Source organism: Zonotrichia leucophrys, chromosome Z, assembly GCF_028769735.1.
Source record: "Zonotrichia leucophrys gambelii isolate GWCS_2022_RI chromosome Z, RI_Zleu_2.0, whole genome shotgun sequence".
In the NCBI taxonomy this organism is placed as follows: Eukaryota; Metazoa; Chordata; class Aves; order Passeriformes; family Passerellidae; genus Zonotrichia; species Zonotrichia leucophrys.
The window spans coordinates 40672343-40695917 of record NC_088200.1 but is presented as its reverse complement, the minus strand read 5'-3'; the positions used below and the strand labels follow the sequence as shown (position 1 = coordinate 40695917).

General features: G+C 36.4%; 1 protein-coding gene across 44 annotated transcripts in view; it reads left to right on the top strand.

Moving 5' to 3' along the window:
• Nucleotides 1-23575, top strand: part of PTPRD (protein tyrosine phosphatase receptor type D) — a 1159824-nt gene that overhangs the window by 998397 nt on the left and 137852 nt on the right. For 28 of the 44 annotated variants that reach the window (XM_064736588.1, XM_064736624.1, XM_064736617.1 and 25 more), the window contains 2 exons: nucleotides 19905-20093; nucleotides 22090-22107. In XM_064736588.1, coding sequence (XP_064592658.1) covers nucleotides 19905-20093; nucleotides 22090-22107 — 207 coding nt within the window. The remainder of the gene's footprint in view (nucleotides 1-19904; nucleotides 20094-22089; nucleotides 22108-23575) is intronic. The other 16 variants (XM_064736631.1, XM_064736633.1, XM_064736620.1 and 13 more) reach the window with 1 other exon arrangement.

Genomic DNA, 23575 nt, shown 5'->3' with positions numbered 1-23575 from the left:
ATTGTGCCTATCAGTGTAGACACTGATTCAGGATTGAATTTGAATGTCTCACAATCTCTTAAAACAGCTGATTGTAAAACATGATACATGATACAGTTAGCTTTCATAGAATTTTCAAACTTAAAAATCATGATCACTATTGTAAGTAGTGATATCAGCTTGAACCATAGTGAGGATAAAATCATAATGTGCTTAAGTTTAATCATATAGGGAACGTAATGATTCTGATTAAATTCACAAAGTCTGCTAAAGAGTCTGCAGAGGATGAATAATACTGATAATTAAAGATGAAGAGAAGTTCTACTAAAGATATAATCAAAGAGGTTAAATGTGCTCATCTAGACACTGCACAGACATTGTAATAAATGTCTTCATTTTTGAAATATTGTGTTATTATAAAACTGGGAGCATATTACCAATTAATTATTCTGTGCATGGGATAATAAATAAAGATAAGGAAATCCTTAAGACTGGCCTGTTTTATTTATTTTTGTGAATATGTTTGTTTGCTGCTTTCTTTTGCTCAAAATTGCAGTCCTCAACAACATTAGATTCTTTTCTAAATCAATGAAAACTTTGGAATTTCTTTGCTTGTTTTCTTTTCAGAGGGATGAGAGGCACCATACCGTATTCTGTAGAGGTTTATGGTTAGAAGATGTTTTATTATACAGATTTGTATATATGTAGAAAAAGACCCCAATGACATGGCCATCAAAACAGGATCTTCAGTGTAAAATCTGAAGCTCTGACCCTTAAAAACCTTAGAACTCAGCTTAGAGTTTTTTCTTCTGAAATTCTTTCAAAAGCAAGACTGAGGTATTACTGGATAATAAAGGCATATATTGAACTTAACCAAAGGTTGAAGCTATTTAAAGAATTTGCAAAGTCAGTCTTGGGCAGTTCCCCTCCTTCTCCAGCAGAGATGTCTTTCCTACACCCAGCAGGAAGCAGAACAATTGATGTATTTTACGATTGATATTGTAGCCAGACCACAAGACCTATGTGCTTCTTTTGAGTGACAAGCATCATCACAGTGAAATTATATTACCTTTCACCACGTGGATGCTCAGCTACCTCTGAAATCCATATGCCAGAAGATTTATGGTAAATTTGGGAACGTGAGTTGTGAAACACATTTTCTAACATCTCTGAGAATGAGTAACTTATTTCCAGACTAGTGGTGTGGTGTCTGGTTGAGTGAATTGCTGAGAAGAGTAGAGGGTTTTAAAGCAGTTGAACTTTGTGAGTACTGGCATCTCTAGAATTACCAAGCATTGAGAAGGAGTTAGGGAGCGCTGAGGATTTCAAGGGCCCTTACTTTCCAATTGCAATGCCTTTATTGGCCAGTCTGTGTCTTGGGATAAATTGATGTTCTTCAACTCTTGTGTCCATTGTTGTCTTGAAAGAGAATATTTTTGAGAGATACTGAAGGGTGATTGGAGTGAAAACCCTGGGCAGAACAGATTCATTCCATGTGTATGAGTAATAATTACACAGAGAACATGGAACCAGTTTTTGTGAAAGACCAGCTGGCAGTGGAAATGAACCACAGATTCTAGGAGCATTGCATAGTGCACAAACTGTCTTTTGCTATGAATTTAGATTGTGTTGCAGAATTGTACCCACTGTTTTTAAATTTATATCAGGATATGATTCATTATTGGTCATTTGCGTACTAGAATAGTATTTTCTTATAGATACCAGACTTTAAAACAGTCCCATAGAAGTCTACAGATCTTCTGAAGATGCTACTTAGTACAAGAAATACAGGAGCAGACATCCTTGTCTCAGACTTATGCTGTTGAGAAGATCAAATTATGTTATATAATCTGAATATTGTTACCCAAATCCAGCATAGTTCAGTGATTTGTTCCTTACTTGTATCACTATAGGAGAACATTTGAATCTGATATGTATTTGAGTGTCCTGGCTGTGTGCCTTGTAAAGAAGCCTCTTCTTCCTAACATCTATATGTTCACTACAAAATGTGTAATCAGTCCTTCCAGCTTTCTTCACTAAAACAGAGAAGTGAAATACTGACTCTTCAAAGGCAGCTTCAAATGTTGCGTTTTTCCTAGGAGAAGATTTTTGCTTTCTGTGTTCTTCTGAAAATCTGATTCAGTTTTAAGAATAACCTGTTTCTCTGGGGAAATGATAAAAAAAAAAAAGTAAAATGAGTTAGCTATTACCTAAAATGAATTATTATCCTTCTGAAACTACTTACCGAGGCCTCTCTAGAGTCCTCTACAGGAATTTAGAATATTATGTGTTTTTCTTTGTTCTGGTAGTCTTTGGGTTTAAAGTGCAAAAGCTGAAATCTGTGCCTAGATGTAACCAAACATTTCTATATTTTTAAAAAATATTTTGTATTTCCCACAAGATTTGTTGTTCATTTAAGTGAAAACAAACTTAAGAAATAATTCTAGAATTGGTAGAATAGGATTTAAGGAATTTTTTCATTTCTGTGACTTAATCTTAACGTGAACAAACTAAATGAGCAAAATTGTTCAGTAATAATCCCTGAAATAAAATGTGACTGCTTGGCACTTAGTAGTTTCATTGGAATACAAAAAGAAATATAAACCATCTTTTGCTCTTAATATTCTAGTATGAGCTAGATTTTTCTTTTAAGTGAAGAAAAAAAAACCAGAATAAAATATGGCATTAGTTAATCTGAAAAGCTTGAAATGACTGTTAATATTTGTGGAGTGATTATAGCATTCACTGTTCAGAAAGAAACTGAGGCTTGTTTTTCAGTTTTTAAGTACCACATATGTCTTCATCACATTTAAATTTTGGAATTTGCATGCAGATGTGATCATTATGCTGTTTTGAGTCTCAGCGCAAGTATCTCACATGCATAGTCATATTGCAGATGTTACCTCTCTATCATTTCTTCTTTCAAAATTGCATGTTAAAATTCCTCTGGGAGTTTTACCCACAGTCTTTTACCCTGTATATTCCAGTAGGTTGACACACTCCCACCAGATTTTGAGTGAACTTAGCTGTCCCTTTCCATATGAAAAGTGTCCTACAAAAGGCAGAAAGCAGTGAGTCATCATAATTGTTTTCTGTACCTACATCTTGCAAAGCATTACACACTCAAACAACTCTTAACTTCAGAGATGGGAGTTTTGTCATATATGATAGGCTCAGAATTGGAAAAGTAGATTGTCACACTCAGGAATTGTTACCACCAAGTCTTATTTACTGTAGTATTTATGTACTTCCTAGTATTTAATGCTGCAAGTAGAGTGTTTATCTGATATGATAAAGCAATACCAGAGTTGGGACAGCTATCCTATTGGAGATAAAGCGATCCATCCACACCATGACTTCATAACCTACAATAAAATCTTCCTAAATTTTATCTCCCTCTGGTGTTAGGGCAGGCAGTGCACGGACTGAGCTCAGACCCTTCACTGGAGCTCTCTGGCATAAAGTGTGTTCCAGCACTGTGTAGCTGAACGGGAGATGTGCTGCAGCTCTGCCTTACAGACACCGTGGCTCTAGGCAGCTAACCACAGCTTGAGAGCACCAGCGATTTTAAATGAATTTAACAATGGGGGGGGAACAAGGAGTTAATTTTGCAGCTAAAATGAAAGGAGTATTTTAAATTCTTATCTTTGCTTTTGGGAGATTGACAAATTGTTACAACTCTCTGGGGATGTGGCTTTGAACAGAAGACTAAACACTGGCTGAAAGACTCCTCTGCTGAAAGAAAATTGGGAGAAAAAGGAAAAAGAAAAATGGTTTTAAACGGTACTTGTCTCTAGAGTAAAAATACCAGGAAGATCAGAGCTTAAAACTCAGTAAGTATCTTCTGAGCGTTCATTTCCATAGACTTAAGGAAATAAACATAGCTTGTTACACTACTGGTAGACAAATATATAGAAAGGCAAATATACAGAAAGGTGGAACCTTACTATAGCAGCATAAATTTATGTGCAGATGGAACAACAGAAATCACTTAGAATGCTAAGGATACTCTAAAATAAAATCAATATAAAATTAATATCTCTGTTCAACATTGCCAATAATACTAACAAAGTGCTATTCAGTTTCTAGATCATTCTGTGAGATGTCCTGATTTTGCCTGCAATACACGTGCTAAGTATGAATTCGAGGTTTTATAGTATCTATTCTTTTTCTTGCTTCTTCTCTTGATAATTAGTATTACATACACGTCAAGAGAACAGAAAACATACGTGGTATATTGTAATAATTATTAAACAAACATTTCATACTTCCTGAGAGCGTAGTTGTTCCCTTACTTCTCTGCAACCTCCAGCTGTGAGCTTTCAGTCTTATAACCTCTAAATAGTAGGCCGATCAACATGTAGCTGCTAGAACAAGCGGTGATGGTAATTGGTAATTTTACTATTTAGCTAGAGCTCAGTACTTTGCTGTAGTTCTAGAAGCTCAGTGCTCTTTGCCTCAGGATCCTGTTGTGATCTACCAGGAATGTTGATAAAATAGCATGGAACTTTTAATCAGTTATTGCTTGTGTGTATGTTAGTTCACCTGCATTGCCAAAATAGCAACTTGGAAATTTCTTTTTGTTTTTATCTTGGTTTTCTAGTAAATAATTTTCAGTTTTGCAGTTTGCATAAAAAAGACTACCTGTGCGGGCCCTAAGAAATTTGATGGCTTTGGTAAGAGCAAAATGCTAAGTGGCTTCCTTGTTCTTCCCATGATATAAGAAAATAATAATCTATTTCTCTGCAATGCCGTGTTTGCTAAGCATAGGATTTATTCCTACTATCGTGATAAAATGAAGGATTCTTGATGATGCATGTCTAGATTCTCATTTTACTCAGCGTAAAATCTAAACGGCACTTTATGAGTCTCAGGCAGACCAGTGAAATGCTTGCAAGTTGGCTTCAGTTACAGAGAGTGTAATATTTGTTGCATGTGTGGGAAAATTTATAAGTGAACTGGTTTGCTTTAGAGTAGGAAGAAAAAAGCAGATGCAATAACTTATGAAATGAAATGGCAATGAATTTAGAAAATGTGACAGTTGTTTTGGCAACATGCTTAAGTGTGTAAATAATTCCATTACAGCCAGTTTCCTCAATGAGACCACTCAGTATCTTTGAGTTAGACAGATTATGTAATGAAAGACTTTCAAAGCCATTGGAAGACAGTCAAGAAATAATTTTCTGCATATGATTATTTTGAACAGAATACCTAGATTTAGGAAATATGGGGGATTTTTCCATAATTTATACAATTGTATCATGTTACAAAATGTTGAAAATAGATTTTGAATGATCTTTTTCAATATGTACTAGTTTGAATATTACTAAATACTGTAGAAAACAAAAAATTAATTATGAAATTTTTTAAAATCTACACATTTTATGGAGCAATAAAAGTTAAACTGTACTTATTTTTCACTATAATGGATAAGTCTGCTTTCTGAAGAACTTTGCAAAATCATATTACATAAATAATATTTATTTAATTTTTTTTACCTTTATTGGGAAGAACTTTTACCCTGTAGTGTAAAAGATAGGAAAGAATAAGATCTCAGAAGCCCTCTGACATACTCAGAAGAAATGAGTATTTTTAACATTTTAACATTTTTAACATTTTAACATTTTTAACATTTTAACATGAGTATTTTAATGAGTAACAGTGTAAACGTAATTTACACTGTTACACACTGGCCTTGCAGATGTTGTGCATCAGTTAATTTAATTAATTTAGCCTTACGACGTATTTTCCTGATATATAATGAATATACACTTTTACCTGACTCAGAATTATTAGAAAAACAGATGCCAAAATTGCAGGTGATGTATCCTAACTTTTAAACCCTTGGTAGTTTCTGATCTCCTATAAAAAGTTTGAATCAGGAGGCAATAACTCACTGCTCACAGTTGGTTACATTTTTGGTTTTCATGTAGAATAAGATATTTTCTAAGGAATTTTTATCTCCTTTTCTGGAATAAAATACTTTGTCCAAATTCAAGCACAGCGTAAGAGTGCTATGTGTGGTAGTAATTAATTGTTTTAGGAGCATTTTCAGACTTTTATTTGTGAGAAAGATGTTTCTGTGAAGCTTCTTTAAAACTGGTAGAAGCATTTAAGTATGTTTGTTGTCAGCTTTTGAAGGCCTCAGCAGGACCTTATCTTGTAAAAGCATTGTTGTGTTTTTCTTTTGAGTAATTAACTCAGTAATGGAAGCTCACATAGTCGTACTTCCTGTCTGAGCTGCAAAGCGTGATCAGCAGCACACAGGAAGATTTGTGAGATACTTGCTGATAATTTCCAAGATCTTTCAGACTTTTTAGTGTGCAGAGGGAGATTTTCAGTGTGTTCAGGAAAGACCTTGGTCGTGTTTCTGCAGTTGTTATCTCCATGATGTTGACTTTTGTGGAAAGCCAGCTGCTAAGTGCCAAAGAGTTAGAGAATTAGAAAATGTTGGCCTAACTGTTGATAATATGAGAAAATGTTGATAATAGAGTAGCCTAAACATTTTAGGATCAAAATCCAAGAGATTGTTTTTTCTCAGAGTTCTTGCTGATGTTCTTTGAAGTTTTTACTTGGTTTTTTGAGGACAGTAAGATATTAGGGTGCGGCTTTGGAGATAAAAGTGTTTATGGACATACAGCTGCAATAGGTTATGAAGGCTTAAATGAGTCATATTAAAGGTTAAAAATCAGAAAGGATGAATTTTGGGATACATCAGAATAAATAGTTTAGACAAAGCTTTTCCAGAAGCACAAGATTTAAAGAAAGAGCAGACACACAAAAAGCTGCCTATATATTAGCAAAGTACTTTCCTCATTTGCCAAAGGAGCTGGAAGTTGCAGAAAAAGCAAAACCAATCAACTCTTCTTTTTAAAACCCCTGTTACATTCCATTTAATGGAACAGCTTGTATTGTATCACTTAAAGTGATACATACTCAAATGCTCAAAGTAGAATGCTATCATGAAAAGGAGCAGAAAGTTATTTAGCACGCACAGGTTGATTTTTGAGTCTTCTTCAGATACAAAAAGTCTTGGAATACTGAAATCCTTTTCTGTGGTCTGAGATTTATTGCTATGTATTTGTTAAGTGGTATACATTATTTCTCAATTACGGTAACATCTGACCTGTTCCCAGCTGCCTCTAAAGAGCACATATCGAGGTCTTCATGCCTGCCTCTCCAGCCTACAGGAAGAACAGTTCAATCTCTTTTCTCTAAAAGACATAAGTTTTATATTGTTGTAAAATGGGTGACAGATGTTACTGTTAATAAATCCAAAGAGAAACAGTTCTATTATTGAAGGCATATATAGCCCTGGCCCTCTCAGTCAATTGCTTGCATTACTTCTGAGTGCAGGGCCTTCCACTGACTTTTAATTCACCACTGGACACATGCACATCTTCTGTTATCAAGCATTCTTTTTTCTTCACTGGTGCCTTCTTCATGAAACTTATCAGATGCTAAGTCTGTTGACGAAGCTGGTGTGGAGGCTTTCTGTGGTTACACTGGTTTTGATGTTCTTGACATATACAATGCTATGCTAAGGTTACTCTGTCACACTGTGTCTGCTCAAAGGCAGGAACTGGCTCTCCACAGCTGTTTGACTTCATTAACTATTTGTCACAAAACAGTTTTTGATGGATTTGCAAGTAACTGACAAAACATGAAACTTTCTTCTATTCTCTCTCTGTTTCTCATCCTCTACCTGCCCTGCCTGACATGATGGCTCTCACCCCTCTGGAAATCACACTGCACTATTCAAACACTGTCCCAGACGTCACTGCAGTCCATGACTTCCAGCTATGTTGAACAGCTGTTTTTTTTGTGTACATGCCAGTGAAGTATTCCACCGAAACTGAAGCATCACTGTTTTTTGTTAAATAATTATAATTTTCATTTGCAGAAATTTCTTCTAAAAATAACAGAACAAACCAAAGTAGAATCAACTGGAAGCCACCAAGGCTCATAATTTGAAAAGATCACGAATGGTTGATGGTCTTTGATTAGATGGATGGAAGTTAGTGAAAAAATTAAACAGAATCTGTGAAAACAAAAAGCTTTCCTATACTATATATAAAATGAGTATTATTTGCTATGAAAACTATTAAAAATATTATGGAACACATTTTATTTGTAATTGAAATATATCCACTCAGACTCTAGACTAAAAAAATTCAATTTACACTGCCTATTGTGGACTTTAATTTGCCAACTTTTTTAGAGTTAGCACTGAATTATTATTTAAATAATTATTTAAAATAATGAAAAAGTAGTTAAAAATAATTATGATGTGCTTAGAGGTGTGAACCTTGATCTCAGCCTATAAAAGAGGGTTTTTTTAAAATAACGCTTTTTAACATCCTATATTCCTATGCCCAGCCAAGATCTTATTTCAAATTAATGACAATATAAGTTGTGTTGGAATTAGTCAAGCAAGTTGTAGCAATAGTTATAGCAAAACTGAGTAAATCTGGTGTTGTTCTATGTTCAACATCTTATGAATGAATTCCTTCATCACTCCTCATTTACAGTTCCATGAGAAATATTAGCTGTTGTTTCTAGACAAATGTTAAAGTGCCATCTTTAAAGTAATCTTTCTCCCTCAGCATTCCAGAGAGCCTGCTTGAGTATGCTCCATTCAGCTCACAGTATTTCTCAGTACCTCTTTCAAGGCCATGCGAATGTTATTGTGAAAAATGTGTTGGAGAAGCATGGGACAGGAGCAAGCAGATGAGAGTGAGTGCTGCCTTGCATCACCTCTGCAAGCTGAAGGCAGGGCCTCTGCCGTGCTTCAGAGCATGCTGGGGTGTTGAGTATTTTCTTTCACACAATAACTCAGAGTACAGACGTTATCTATCATTTATAATAGCAGCACTCACTATTATATCATGAAGCATGTTCAATCACAGACTGTTCCCACTTACTTCATCTTAGGGCAGCAGCAAAATTTCAGGTAGGACTCAAAGTCACAGGCCACAGTTCTAAACATCAGGTTTGGGTGACAAAATGAATCTTTGATGTCATGAATGTTGAGTCTTTATGGGATGAAAACCTTGAAATGTTGACTGCCTTAGCCATATGTGTACTATATAATGTAAATGTCAAGTTCTGTGTGACTCCATGCTCATTAGAGGTTTTTTGTGAGCAGTGGTTATTCAGTTTGTCACAGGACTGTGAAAAGCTGAATTTTAAGCAGTGTGTGTTCTCTGCTAGAGAGAAAGCCCTTCACTATCCTTCTAGACCAGAAGCCAATGGTGTTTTCCCCCTGTCTTTGGAGTGTTATTCTTTAGACAAAGAACTTACTTTAAGTGGTGAAACTCACCCCAAACAAAAAAGCAATTCATATCTACCCCCTTCTCTCCTTTTTCCTACACTTTTTCTTCTCTGCTGTCAGATCCCTTTAAGGAGATAGGCATCTTCTCGGTATCTGCAAAAAGGAATGTTGCCATAAGTGGTGACACACGCAAATAGTGAGAGGGATTCCTCCCTCATATTCAGGCATATGAAGAGTGAAGTCTATAGCACACCCACTACCAAGCAATCAGAGAATAACTTCACCATCTACTTATAAAGGAACTACTTCCTTCCTTCTATTAAAGATTCATACAGTTTCAAAGATGCCATGTGTTTTAACTTCTACCAGAACTTTGTATTCTGTCTTTTGCTTATATATATTGGGAGTACATGATAAAAGGCATTGTTTTGTGTCTTACATATTCCAGTGATTTCTTAATTGATAAATACATGTTGATAGTGGTATAAAGACTTAAGGCTGGCAAAGAAAGGATAAAAATGGGAGGCAACTGTGTCTACTGCTTTTTTTCAGTCACCTATCTGTAATCATGTAAGCATTATGAATGTTGTAAGCATGATCTTCAGACCACTGAAGATGAATGCAGCATTGGATATAGAAAAATGGTTCATATTTTGTATAAGTAGCATTAGTACAACACTGAATAACACTGAATTTCAAGGGATATCTTCTTCGATTGCATTTTTCCAAAGTTCAGTTTCTGTTCTGACAACGTCTCTTCTCTCCCTGTCACTTCAGCAGTAATAGGACTTCTGTTGTTTGATGGGGGTTTTTTAATACTTACATTTGCTGGTTATTGAAATGATGCAGTAACATTCAAATTGCTACATCTGTACGGGTGCATTGTTGTGCTGGGCACCAGAAAATCAGTTGAAATGCATAGACACTACCTTACTGTTTAATTCTGAACCAAAATGGCTTTTAGCATCCTGAATGAAATATCCTTTGTTAAAACTTAAGGAATACAGTTTCATAACCCTTATTCCTCATTTCTTTCTTTTAGGGAGCTGAACAGTAGGAGAATCTATCTAACCACCATCTATCTCCTCTTTTGGAGCATCTATCTAACCACTTATCAAATTGAAAATATCGCCTTTCTCTTTCTAAAATGTACAAGTTTAATGCTGAAGTAGAAATGCAGAAAATAATGTTTTTCTCCTTTAGAAACAATATTTCAACAAAGTTAATGGTTTTGACAAGTTGCTTTGTCAGGTTCTGCAGCTGTGGCATTAATGCAGTTAGTACGGTTTATTGTTGACAGTTTGGGCTACAGAGTACATAGGCTGCATTAAAAAGCATTGGGGAAGATTGTGGCATTGAGGAAACAATTCCTTAAAGCAGTGTAACATCAGTAACAGAAATAGCCATGACAGGGAAGGAAGGAGAGGCAGACTGTATGGTCTGAGAACTCCTTTGACAGACTGCTCTTCTTTCTTTCTTTCTTTCTTTCTTTCTTACTTCTTTCTCTCTTGCTCCTTTGAACACAAGAAAACAAGATGCTCCTACCCCATTCTCAAACTGAGATGTTGGAACTTGATTGTGATGATTTATTGCTTTACACTTATTAGTTTTTATTGCTTTGTACTGAATGAGTACAAGTTAACTACTTATAGAAACTGTCATGTATTTGCCAGTATAAATATTTTAACACTGAGCACTAATGAGTAGAAGGGAGGAAAAGAATGTTTTTGTGTGTTCTGGACCAGTCAGTATATTCAAGGTACTAACATGAAAAGTGTGCTATGGTGTACATATGAACCTACTGCTCATCTTATTATTTACCTCACCATAAAGCTGTGTGTGAGTGAGAACGTAAAGTGTAAAACAAGAACTGCCTGCATTGCACTGTTTTCAGCTTTATTTTCCAAATAAAAGTAAAGAGAATGTAAAAGCACAAATATTAGCGTGTTGAAATTATTGACTGGATAGAGAAAGCATGCTTTTTTGTTTTTCTGATCTTGATTCTTGGCAAGCCCCAGTTTAACCCCGATTTAGTGTAATCTAAATCCTAACCCTGTCTGGAAACTAAGCCTTAAATTAGAAACAGTAATCATGGAAATTCATGTTGCCGCCCTTAGCAGTCCTCTTGTCTTTTATTCAACAGTGCAAAATAGACTTTCCTAAATATATGATAGCCTGCTCTTAAACGACCATATTCTCTGCCTTTGTTTCATTATCTCGGACTCTGAGTCCTCTCCTTCTGTTAGATACGTCTGGTAGAGATGCTTGTATTCCCTTTTTTTTTTTTTTTTTTTTTTTGAGACACAGTTTTTTGTATTTCCTATTACATTCCAAATGAACAGAACAGACATCCAAATTTGGGCATATTGATGTTCAGATGATATGCTCTGCTCTAAGCTATGACACGGCTATGTAGAGATCTGAGAATCAAGCCTTACTTTGAGGCTTGTGTTTTCATATGAATGATGAATCCACAAATGTTAATTCTTGTTGTTCAGATATCATGTCATTGTTAAAGCAGAGTGAGAGGTATTTCATTGTTCATTTGAGACAGGTCATTTTGGGGAAAGCTTGCTATGTGCAGTCTAATTTTGCAGGTTTTGAGAACTGGTGAAAGGTGCAAATTCCTTTTTCTTTATTAGAAGATATCTAATTTCAAAGGCTCAGTGCACTCATTTGTTAAAACAGAGAACTTACTTAAAGCTAAATGCTAATAACAATGAATGTTAACTGACTTAATGCAATGTGAAATTGCTGCTTCAACATTCATACAAATGATAATTCAGTCTAAGTGGCTCTGTGTTCTGTTATATAGACATTACTTTGCAATTTGCAGGGTAATTGCATACAGAGCTACCAAACAAATTTGTTTTCTTTTGTATTAAAATGTGCTTTGCACATCTCTTCAGTATATGAAGATACTTTGAAATGCATGAGTTTTGATGGGATGGTATGGACAGCTGTTCTTATGGTGAATTTTTACTGATCATCTTATCAATGTCTAATTCACTTTCCTCATGTGCTAAAATAGTGTGAAATTAAAAAGAACTCCCAACCAATAGCGAGATCTATTATTCTAGTGTAGACATTACCCTGCTTTACTGATGTACAGCACCACTAAGTATCCATCTGTATATAGCAAATTTGAACAAAGGATCCCACAAAATAATTTATTGTGTGTTCGTAATTACTTCTGTTTGCCAAAATTTGCCTTGTATAGTGTTTCAGTAGGAATAATGTTTATTAACTGACACTTCTCTGATGCTTTATGTATTTTAAATCCAATTTAATTTTTATGTATAATTAGAATTGGCTCTGGTTTTATTTTTTAATTCTTTTATATCCATGGTTCTTCAATAATAGTACAGAATACCAACTTCACTGCAAAATGGTGATTTTAGTTCCTCCCCTAGTCTCTTTGATTTTACTGTTCTCAATCCTGCATTCAGTTCAGAAGGAAGAAGAATGATTTTGAATAATACGGTCATGATGTCAAAACAGTGCAAATTATATGCTGCTGCCATCTGGAATAGTGAAAATAAAAGCTTTATTTACACTGTTCTTTGAAATAATAAACTTTATTATGGCAGTTTATCTTCAGTATCTATAATGTATTCTGGGAATGCTCCATGTGTGCCTTTTTATTCTGTGAACTGCAGAATGACTAAAATTTGCCTGTGGCAAACCTATCAGGGAATCCTGAAATAGATTCACTTTCTTTTCTTTCTGAATAGAGAACCACCTTCCATTTGCACAATAAGAATAACTGGTTTACATAACCAAAATTTTCTAGAGGCACAGTCAAGTACTGTGAGTATGTATTTTAGCTAGGCAGATACACAGATTTAACTACAGGTTAATATTCTGTTCTACATATGAATATGAGCTCCAGTTTCATATTCTGGAACATGGATGTTTCGGTGGTGAAAATAGTTAAGGTGAAATTAAATACTTAACAAACATACTAGCCAGTTTTCTTGACAATGTCTGGTCTTAAGTTCTGATGCTATTACTGTGCCTTTATAGTTCATAATCCAAAACCAAAGTCATAGCAATTTGCTTTGGATATCCATATTGTAGTAATATCATCATATTGGACTGTAACTCAGAAGACTATTCGCAGTATTCATGATTGTGATTGCCAGAGGGATTCAGTAAGGTAGCTGTGCAAAGTTTAAGCCTTCAAGACTCAATCTGTTTCTAAAAGGTAACACTCTTCTTGCTGCTAGCAGGGCCTATGCATGGTCTGAAAGTTACCTTTTACAGAAAACATAATAAAAATGTTAAGAAGCTGTGGCACAAATCCTAGTTAAATATGGCCGTCTTCCTTTTTCTTTATCTGTGTTGTATATTAGACATGCAGGTTTTACCACAAAGCATCAAAGCCATTATAATGAAATCCTCTTCTTTCTTTGAGTCCAGCTTCTGCATACAGTCTTACAGTACACCTGCATAGCTTGGGAAGTTCCATTCCTGAAATTTTATGAAATAATTACATCACTAAAAAAAAAACCTAAAAAAGTGATTGCACCTTTTTTTGTTAAGATGAGAGGAAATAGAGTTAAGCAATGAGCAGAAAAGAGTTTATAATATATAGTTGTGGCGCAGCTATGATTTTTTCTATCATTACCACTTAAAGATCAGTATACTTTCTTTTTTTGATAGAACATAATTTTAACTTGTGGCTATTTTCAAGATACCACTCCATCAAAATTACTGTTCACACAAAAACACTGAATTTGAGCCTCTAAATGCTGTTGCATTTATGAGGGCAAGCTCACCTCTAGGACAAATGAAGCAACAAGTAAAATAATGTATTTTATATTTGTTTAAGGTATACTTATATTGAAATCTGAATGTAAAGGGTAATGTGCTTTTTCCAATCAACCTTCTTGGAAGGGAAGCAATTACTAAACTGGCAGCAAGGACATTGTTTACAGAACATAGAATCATAAAATGGCCTGTGTTGGAAGGTATTTTAAAGGTCATCTATTTCCAAACCCTCTAGAATGCACAGGGACACCTTCCACTAGATCAGGTTGCTCAGAGCACTGTCCAATCTGACCTTGAACAATTCCTTGCCAGGTTCAATTCCAGCTTCACCTAGGCGTTCCTGACCTCATCCCTACACAACCATACTTCATATCTCTACTCTTCTTAGGTCACTCCCCTCCTAACTTCAACTGCTTGTCCATTTGCTTCTTTCCTTTCAGTCTGACCAGCAGTTCCTTACCCAGCCCTGCTGTTCCCTTGCTTTCCTTGCCAGTTTCTTGCTCCTGGGGTCTGCCAGCTCTTGCACGTGGTGGAAGACTTCCTTAAAGATCTGCCAGCTCTGTTCCACTCCCTTGTCCCTGAGGGAAGTGTCCCAGTGGATCTCACTGGCTATCTCCTTGAAGAGCTGGAAGTCTGCTTTCCTAAAGTTCAGGGGCCTAACTTTGTTCCTCACCTGGCCCATAGCCCTCAGGATTGCAACCTCCAGCAATGTGTGGTCGCTGCAGCCCAGACTCCTTCCAACGCTGATGTTCAACATCAGCTCACTTCCATTGGTGCCCTTCAGATCCAGGATTGTATCCCCTCTGGAAGGGCTGCTGTCTATTCCTCTGCTCCAGAAAGTATCCCTCATGCTTTCCAAGAGTCTCCTGGCTTGCCTGCAGCTTGCTGTTCTGCTTTCCCAGCAGATTTTGGGATGGTTGAAGGGCCCCAGCAGGACAAGAGCCCGTGAGCATGATGCCTCCTGTAGCTGGAGCAAGAAGGCTTCGTCAGTAGGGTCCCTTTGATCAGGGGTCTGCACTTAAAACCATCCACAAGGTTCCCTTTGTTGCTTTGGTCCCTGATCCTTAGCCACAGGCATTTGCCCTGCTCGTGGCTGCTCTTCAGGGACAGCTCTTCACCCTCAGTCTGCCTCCTGATGTAGAGGGCCACCCCTCTGCCTCTCTCTTTCCTCACCTCTCTCTTCTGGAGAGCCTGTAGCCATCAGTAGTCACACTCTAGTCACATCCCACCAGGTTTCAGTAATGGCAAGAAAGTGACAACTTTCTGGCAGCTCAGTGGCTTCCAGCTTCTGTTTGTTGTCCATTCTGTGTGCCTTGGGTGAGCAATGTCAAACTGATTGAATGTACAGAGATTTGAGAAATACGAAGAGCCATGATCCAAAGCAAGGCAAGGTCATTTTGTTGCATTCTCTCTTAAGGGCTCATCTGTTAATCTCTCTCTGTAATTGTTTTCTACATTGTTCAGATCATACACTGACAAATAACTTCTGTGAAGTCATGCAGCAATTGGAAATTATACTTGTGCTGTACTAAATGCATTCTTTTAATGCCAATAATGAAATTCAGCACCTTTAAGACAAATAACAGATTCAAAGTATGTGGCCTATTTCTAAATCACTTGTATCTGTCATCCTAAACAAAATACGTATTACATGTATAAGTCACTAAACCACAAGGACAGAAAAATCTGACCTTTAATGGCCTCTAAAAATGACAGTACCAAATGGCTTTGAGAAGGTCAAGTCTGTTTTAAATTGTTGATGAATTGGAAACTAATTGTCTGGAACTGAATTTTACATGGGAAGAGCAGAATATACTGTAGTTTAGAACCTAGTGAGTATATTAATGATCAGTAAAAAATATTTTTCCTGGCCACCTCACGTAAAATTATAGCGATACCAATATATAAAAAATTTGTAATAGTTACTTTCCTCTTACTGTGGCTGAGATGCAGTTGTACAGTGATTTGATGCTCAGCTTTGTTTCCTAGAGTGTTTGATGATCTGTCATACTTGGTATCACTAATGTGTAAAGACAGTTGTACAAATTATGAATAAACTTAGAGGACAAAAAGTAAATAACGTCCTAAAAATTAAATCCACTGTGATAAGCCTTCCAATTAGAAATTTCATTATTTCCCTTGTCCATCTGATGTTGTATATCTGGGTTTATTGCCAGATACCTGAAAGCCAGGTTGGAGACCAGCCACAACTGTCAAAAATATAACAGTTCTGGGTATTTGAATGTTCGATTTTGATGTTTCTCATGAAAATTTCATGAAGAGCATTCATTCAAAGAGATTGTATGCATAAGGCAGATGGATGGAATTTAATTGCCCTTATTAAAAATAAGAAAGGGAGGCTCTTTATTACTTCATCCTATTAACATTCAAGATAGATTATCTTTGTTGTACACTTAGGTATTTGCAAAAGGGACTCTAGGGTTTTTTGTATAAGCCAAGTAGGAAAGGTAAGGTCATAAAAATCCTGTTCTGTGTCCCAAGTCAAATCTTGTCAGCTAATACCAAAGCAAGGACTTTTATAAGCAGACATGAAACATACCTTTCTTTGGGAAGAGCCTATGGCTGGTGAATGATTTGGCATTTATCGACTGATAGGTAGAAATCCTTGTTCTGACGAGTCATGAAAGCTTTCTGTAGAGTTGTGTTCACAGTACCAAGGCCCTGGAATTGTTGGTGAATTGGGTGAAGATTATTTCTCCTCTGTTCTTCCAGTTGCAGGTGTTAGCATTGAAAGAAACAGATGGACCCACATGATTCCATGACGAGTGTCATCACCAAAATGTTGATTTCTTTGATAATGGGATGGCCTATATATGTGGCACCAGCTTGCTGAATGAAGGCGGGATTCAGCTCTCTCCAAGGGGGAAGGGATTCTTCGGTGAAGGGCTAGCAGGCTTATTGATAGGTGTTTAAATTAGATATGAGGGGAGGGAGATATCATCGTGTTTAATAGTGATAAAGTGTGGGACTTGCCATCCCACACATACTAGTTAGACTGCTGAGCCAGAAAGAGTCTGGAGAGGGTATGCAGGTCAGAGCAGAGCACCAAGACAGTCCAGCCACACCAGACAGAAAGTCAGCGTCATTGGGGAGCAGCTTAAAACCCCTTTGTGCTAACCCATGCAGCATAGGTGGTAGTAGAGATGTGTGAATGCCTGCAGGTCTATGACTTTAATTGGCATCATGGAAACACAGGGACCTCTCTTATGACTAGAGTGTTGGGATGAAAGAATGCAGCCACTACACATCATATTTGAAAACTCCTGGCAGTCCGGTGAAGTTCCCACCAACAGGAAAGGGGAAAACATGACCCCACTTTTAAAAAGGGAGATAAGGAAGACCAAAGAATTACAGGCCAAGCAATCTCACATCAGTGCTTGTAGAGGTCATGGAACAGATCCTCCTGGAAAATATGCTAAGAGACACTGAAAATAATTAGGTGATTGTTGACAGCCAGCATGGCTTCACTAAAGGCAAATCATGCCTGACAAATTTGGTGGCCTTCTAGGACTGCGTTACAGCAGTGTTGAACAAGAAAGGGCAGCAGAAATAATCTGCATGGATTTGTGTGAAGCATGTGACACTCTTCCAAATATCATCCTTTTCTCTAAACGGGAGAGGCAGGAATTTTGACAGGTGTAACTCTTGGTGGATAAAAAATTGGCTGGATGGTGGCGCTCCTAGAGTTGCAGTCAACAGCTCAGTGTCTAGTTAGACACTAGTGTCAGCTGAAGATCCTCAGGGATTCATATTGGGCCCAGTGCTACTTGCACCTTTGTCAGCAACATGGGCAGTGGGATTGAGTGCTCCCTTAGCAAATATGCCAATGACACCAAGCTGTGTGATGGGCTCACCCCAGTGAAGGACATGGATTGACCTTAACAGGCTTGAGACGTGGAACCTGAGGAAGTGCAACAAGGCCGAGTGAAAGGTTCTGTACGTGTGTTGGGGTCATTCCAAATAATAATATAGACTTAGTGAAAAACAAATTGAGGCTTACCCTGGGAAGTAAGACAGGATGTTTGCGGATGAAAAGTTTGATATGACCCTGCAATGTACACTCGCTGCTCAGAAAGCCAATCTTATCCTGGACTGCATCAGAGGCATGTCCAGGAGGTGCAGGGATATACTTACACCCTTCTATTCTTTTGTTGTGAGACTCCCACCTGGAGTACTGTGTCCAGGTCTGGAGCCTCCAACAGAAGACTTTGATTAGTTAGAATGAGTCTAGTAGATAGCCACAAGTTGATGAGAGGTCTGAAATACCTCTTCTACAAAGAAAAGCTGAGAGAGTTGGGGCTGTTCAGCCGAGAAAGGATAAAGCTCTGGAGACCTTGTTATGCTTTCCAGTACCTAAAGGGGCACTACAAGAAGGCTGGAGAGGAGCTTTTCAAAAGGGATAGGAAATGGGAGATTTTCCCTAAGCTGAAGGAGAGTAGGTTTTGATTAGATCTTAAGAAGAAAAGCTTTACTCTGAGAATGGTGAGGCACTGAAATAGGTTGCTCAGACAGGTTGTGGATCCCCCATCTGTGAAGGTGTACAAGACCAGGTTGGATGTATCTCTGAGTAATTTGGTCTAGTGGAAGAGATTTCTGTCCATGGCAGAGGGGTTGAATGTAGATTTTGTTTAAGGTCCTAAACCATTCTATTATTCTGTGGTTATCTATGTGCACTTGTATTGCAAGCAGTTAAGTAGCTCAGGAGCAACATCATACCCCAGGAACTACAAAGATCTGTAGGCTGTGTTTGCTATACATATTTTCAGAAAAGTCAGAAGACTTACCTGACATCTTTGAAAATGTGACACTTCTTAACTAAAGAGAGTTAATGTTGAACAATTTCTCCTGTTACTTTTATCCCCTAATCAATTGCATGTCAGTAATGATTAGTTAAGACATTAAATAACATGTGGCTTTCTTTGGTTATTTTTGATTTTTGTTTTTGAATGGAATTATTATTTTTCGATAAAAAAATTTGCCATTGCATTGGAAATGAGGAGCAAGATTTTTTATTTCAAACAGGTTGTTTTAGCTATGCAAACTTGATTTCTGAGAAATTTCCTGATCCTACTGTGCTTTCAGTGTTACTTGCTAGCAGGTGTCACATTATGAAGGCCAATTACTCTTGTGCAATATTTTTTAATATTTCAGTATTAACCACACTAGCATGAGGATTTGGGGCTGTATCTGAGTATTTTAATAGACCCTGTAGTATCTATTCAATATCATTGTGAGTTTCGTGCCACTTTAACTTTGCTGTCCACACAGCTGCAATGTTTAGAATTTCTCGGTGTTTTGCAGTCCTATAAGGCATTCATCTTTGCAGCACTCCCCTGTAGCAGTAAAGCACTGTCAAGTCCATCTGTAGGATGGACAATCAAAGCACAGGGGCAATAGATGTTAAGCAACAGCAGATAAGTAATAATGATAGAAGCAAGAAACATAACCTAGGTCTTCTGAGTTAGCAGCCAGATCTTACACTGCACAGTGATCCTTCCTTGTGTACTTCTCTGGTATGAAAAGGAGTTTTCCTTAAGGTTGGTAGATTTGATAATGGTAACTTGATATTTCATGTAAAATAGTAGGGCCTCTTACAAGAAGGGCAATATCAGTGTTGTATGGTACCTTATATGGGTCCAATGATTGCCTGCTAACGAGTGTATCTCGTATGATTTTATAATTATAAATATTAGAGCCATTTTTAATTAACTTTTTCTTTTGTATCAGCATTTTGATCAATTGTTTGTTGTTTATAAATAATTAGGTGATCACTAAATATTAAGCAGGATGATTCGGGCTTTCATGCAGCACTGTACAACTGAAATTAAATCCCTCAATTTATAAATTTCTTTTTCAGAGGATCAAATTCCTCGAGGTTTTCCAACCATTGATATGGGCCCACAGCTGAAGGTGGTTGAACGAACTCGTACAGCTACCATGTTATGTGCAGCCAGTGGCAATCCTGATCCTGAAATAACTTGGTTCAAAGATTTCTTACCTGTTGACACAAGCAACAACAATGGCCGCATCAAGCAGCTACGCTCAGGTAGGGTCTTGTTACTGTTTCCACCGACGCCCAGAGTTGTTCTCTCTCACTTTTTCTTTCTTTTCTTTCTCTTCCTTTTTTAAAAATATTTTATTTATAGGTAATAATTTCTCTTTCCCCTCTCCTTTTCTGTGTTACTGAGTGTGTTGTCCATGTCTGTGATGTTGTCATAGCTTTCTATAGAGTCTGTCTCTATGTGTTTTGCAGCTTCTGTTTACTCCACATTGCTCACTGCTGTGACTGTATTTTTTGATAATTTTTTTCTTTACTGCTTTCTGCAGTACTTGATGGATCCATTTTCTCCTCTTTCTTTCTTCTTTCCTTTTAATTTTTTTTAACAAATTTATTTCAACATTGGACTTCATTCAGAAATTGCAAGGAGTACCAATGGTTATATTCATCAAAACCAAAACCTGCATTAGACACTTCAATTAAAATCTAAAATGTGTTTATTGCTGTCTTTTCCACATTTGACTTCACCAAAGATTAGCCAGTTTGGACACATCTTCTTTCCTCTCACAAATACATAAAGCACAGTACTTCTTCCCATGCAGATTTATACCTGAAAAAAAAAAAAAAAAGGAAATGAAATCTTTGGGAAATCTATGGAACAAACTTGGGGGTTTTTTGCTGGCTGAGCATTTTTCCAACACATTTAGCCACAGTAGTGTGCGTCCACGCTAAAGCTTTATGAATCCTATATTTTCTGGATCTACAGAAGTCTGCTTTTGGTGTAGATTCCAGCTTTTGCTGCTCTTTCTCTCTCTTTGCCCCTTGCACCTCCCTAGCAGTTCTCTCACTCTCCTCCTGCCTTAGTTTATTCTTTTGCTCTCTTTAGATTAAAAACAAAACAAAACAAAACCAGAAACAGACAAACAAATCTCTAAATTTATCGAGTTTAGTGCTTATCCCAAAATAAGATCACATCATTGATCGCTGGGATATAATGAGCTTTTTTCTTCAACAATTGTAGTAGATATCGTTGTAGAATCTAAGTTGTTTAATCACGTGTCTTCCCAGAATTCTCAGCTTTTGACCTGTCCTGTGATGTTAAATCGTCTTGTTAACCTACTTTTTGCTTGTTGTCAGCAGAACTGTGTAAATTAACCTTCTGTTAATGTAAATTAAGATTTTTTTCACATGTGACATAGATGATTTAGTATATAAAGCTTTAACTGAAAACTTTGTACCAAATTATAAGGAATATAATAATATTTTTATGCTGTCTTTCTTCTCTCCGTATTTAAATCTCCAGAATCTATTGGTAAGTGCTTAGTTCTGAAGCGCACTTCACCCCCACTAATTTCCATATTCAGAATATTATGATTATGATTATGATAATTATTATATGATTAGTATTATTATTCTTAAAATGCATGGCATGCATTTTACTAACAGTCAGTGTAGTCACCAGACCCCTATAGTGGCGCACACGCACACCTCCACAGAAATGTTGTCTTATCAGTCATAGCAACACCTAAAAGAAACAGTACACATGTATCACATAGATCTAGAACAGTAAATGCCATAATCCAGCCTAAACTACAGTGTTTGTTTTGAGATAGACTTCAGTATATCCTCTTTTTATATATATATAGATCTATATATATATATATTTAAATAGAATTTCCAATATTTTCCTAAAATATGTCATAAGTACAGTTTTGTAAAGTTTCCTTTAAGTATTTGAGGCATATTTGATACATTTCTAACCCTATATAACTGAACGTCTAAGAACTCAGATGCTACTCTGAGAATGGCAGTGCAGCCAATTATAGCTTTTTTGCCCTTTGTGGTACAATGCAACTTGCTTTTATAACCTGATAATACTATCTAATATATTCCTGTTTTAAGAGTATAGTAATTCAAGTTTCTCTTAAGACCTTATTTAATTCTGTAAATCTAATTTGATTCTTCTTCCAAAGCCCTAGCCTCCTTCTTCTCGTACTAATGCTTCTTCTTTCTAATCTTATTTGCATTCATATTATCCACCCAGGTGGTACACCAATAAGAGGTAAGAGTGCTGAACTAACGTTCACAGAATGATCTTACTCATTCTTTCTGTCCTTTCATCCCTCTCATCTTTGTCCTGTTTTTGGTTTTGTTTTGTTTTGTTTTCCATAAGGAAAAAACAAAACAAAATAAAAACCATGGAAATGTCCATCATCTGATTTTCTTTTTCCTTTGTCCTGTTTGGTTATGATCAGTGACTCTCATATTGTGACCTTTCTTTCTTCACATTGCCTTTTCCTTTCCCCTTTTCATTTGTTCATTAAAAAAAAAAAAAAAAAAAAAAAAAGAAAAAGTGATATGCTTCAAAGAAAGCATATCCAGGTCTCCTGGCCATAGCCAGTCACAGCGTACCATTTGTCCCTCTTTTTTCTTTTTCTTTTTCTTCTTCTTCTTCTCTTTTTTCTACTTCTTCTTTTTCTTCTTTTTTCTTTTTCTTCTTTTTTTTTCTTCTTTTTTTCCTTCCTCTTTTTTTTTTTGTCCAACTGGAGCAAAAAAAGATCATTTTTTTTTCTTCCTTAGCTGTTCTTTTCCTGGACCAAAGCCAAGATGGTCTGGAGAACAGTAGCAGACATGCAGAAGACAACATGGACTATCTTCTTTTTGTCTTATCTTTCATAAAAGGTTTTTGGTTTTGTTCTTCTTCAATCCTTTTTTTTTCTTTAACTTCATAAAATTGAAAATTATGTATCCCCTCCCTTAAGAATTACAGAAGTGGTTTTTTTCCTTTTATTGTGGTTTTGCCTTTTTTTTTTTTTTTTGGTTGTTGTTGTAGTTTTCTTTTTTTTGGAATTCTCTCACCTCTGGATTTTTGGATCTTCTAATCTACAGGCTTTGGAAATGAAAGGTTACTGACTCATTATTCTTGGTGGTATGTGGTATTGTTGGTTTTTGATTCTCTAGCAAAACTGTTTACTTCTTTTGTAATTCTTGTTTTATATTTTTCTTGGGTTTTGTGACACCACACTGCTAATCCCACTTGTGGATTTTGATGGGTGTCTCAGGAGGGGCCCTCCTATGGTCCTCAGCAGTGGTTGGTTGGTTCTTCCTTGTTGGCGTAGACCATGCTTTTGAAACTTTTTTGTCTTCTAATTCAACTGCTCTTTGTTTTTCAGCAAACGTACTTTAAGATTGTAAGTTGCGGAAAACGGTCTTTCTTTTCTTATCAATCTGCATGTCTTAAAGGAGCTTTATTTCTTTAAAATAATATTTTGATAATTGTAAATGACTAATACAATTTCTTTTTTTTCACTTCAAGCAGCCTTTTTGTTCTTGCTGCGCATTTTTGGCTTTCTTCAGCAGAAGATTTCTTGAAGTCTGTCCTGCTTTTTTATGAGTACCACCTTTTGTGCTACTTTTGTCACTAGATTGAAACAACTAAATAAAAAATAAAAAACTATAATGACCCAACTATTTAATCTCTATTGTTTTATTAAAAGCCATTCTTCCTTGAAGCAGTCTCACCCATCTTC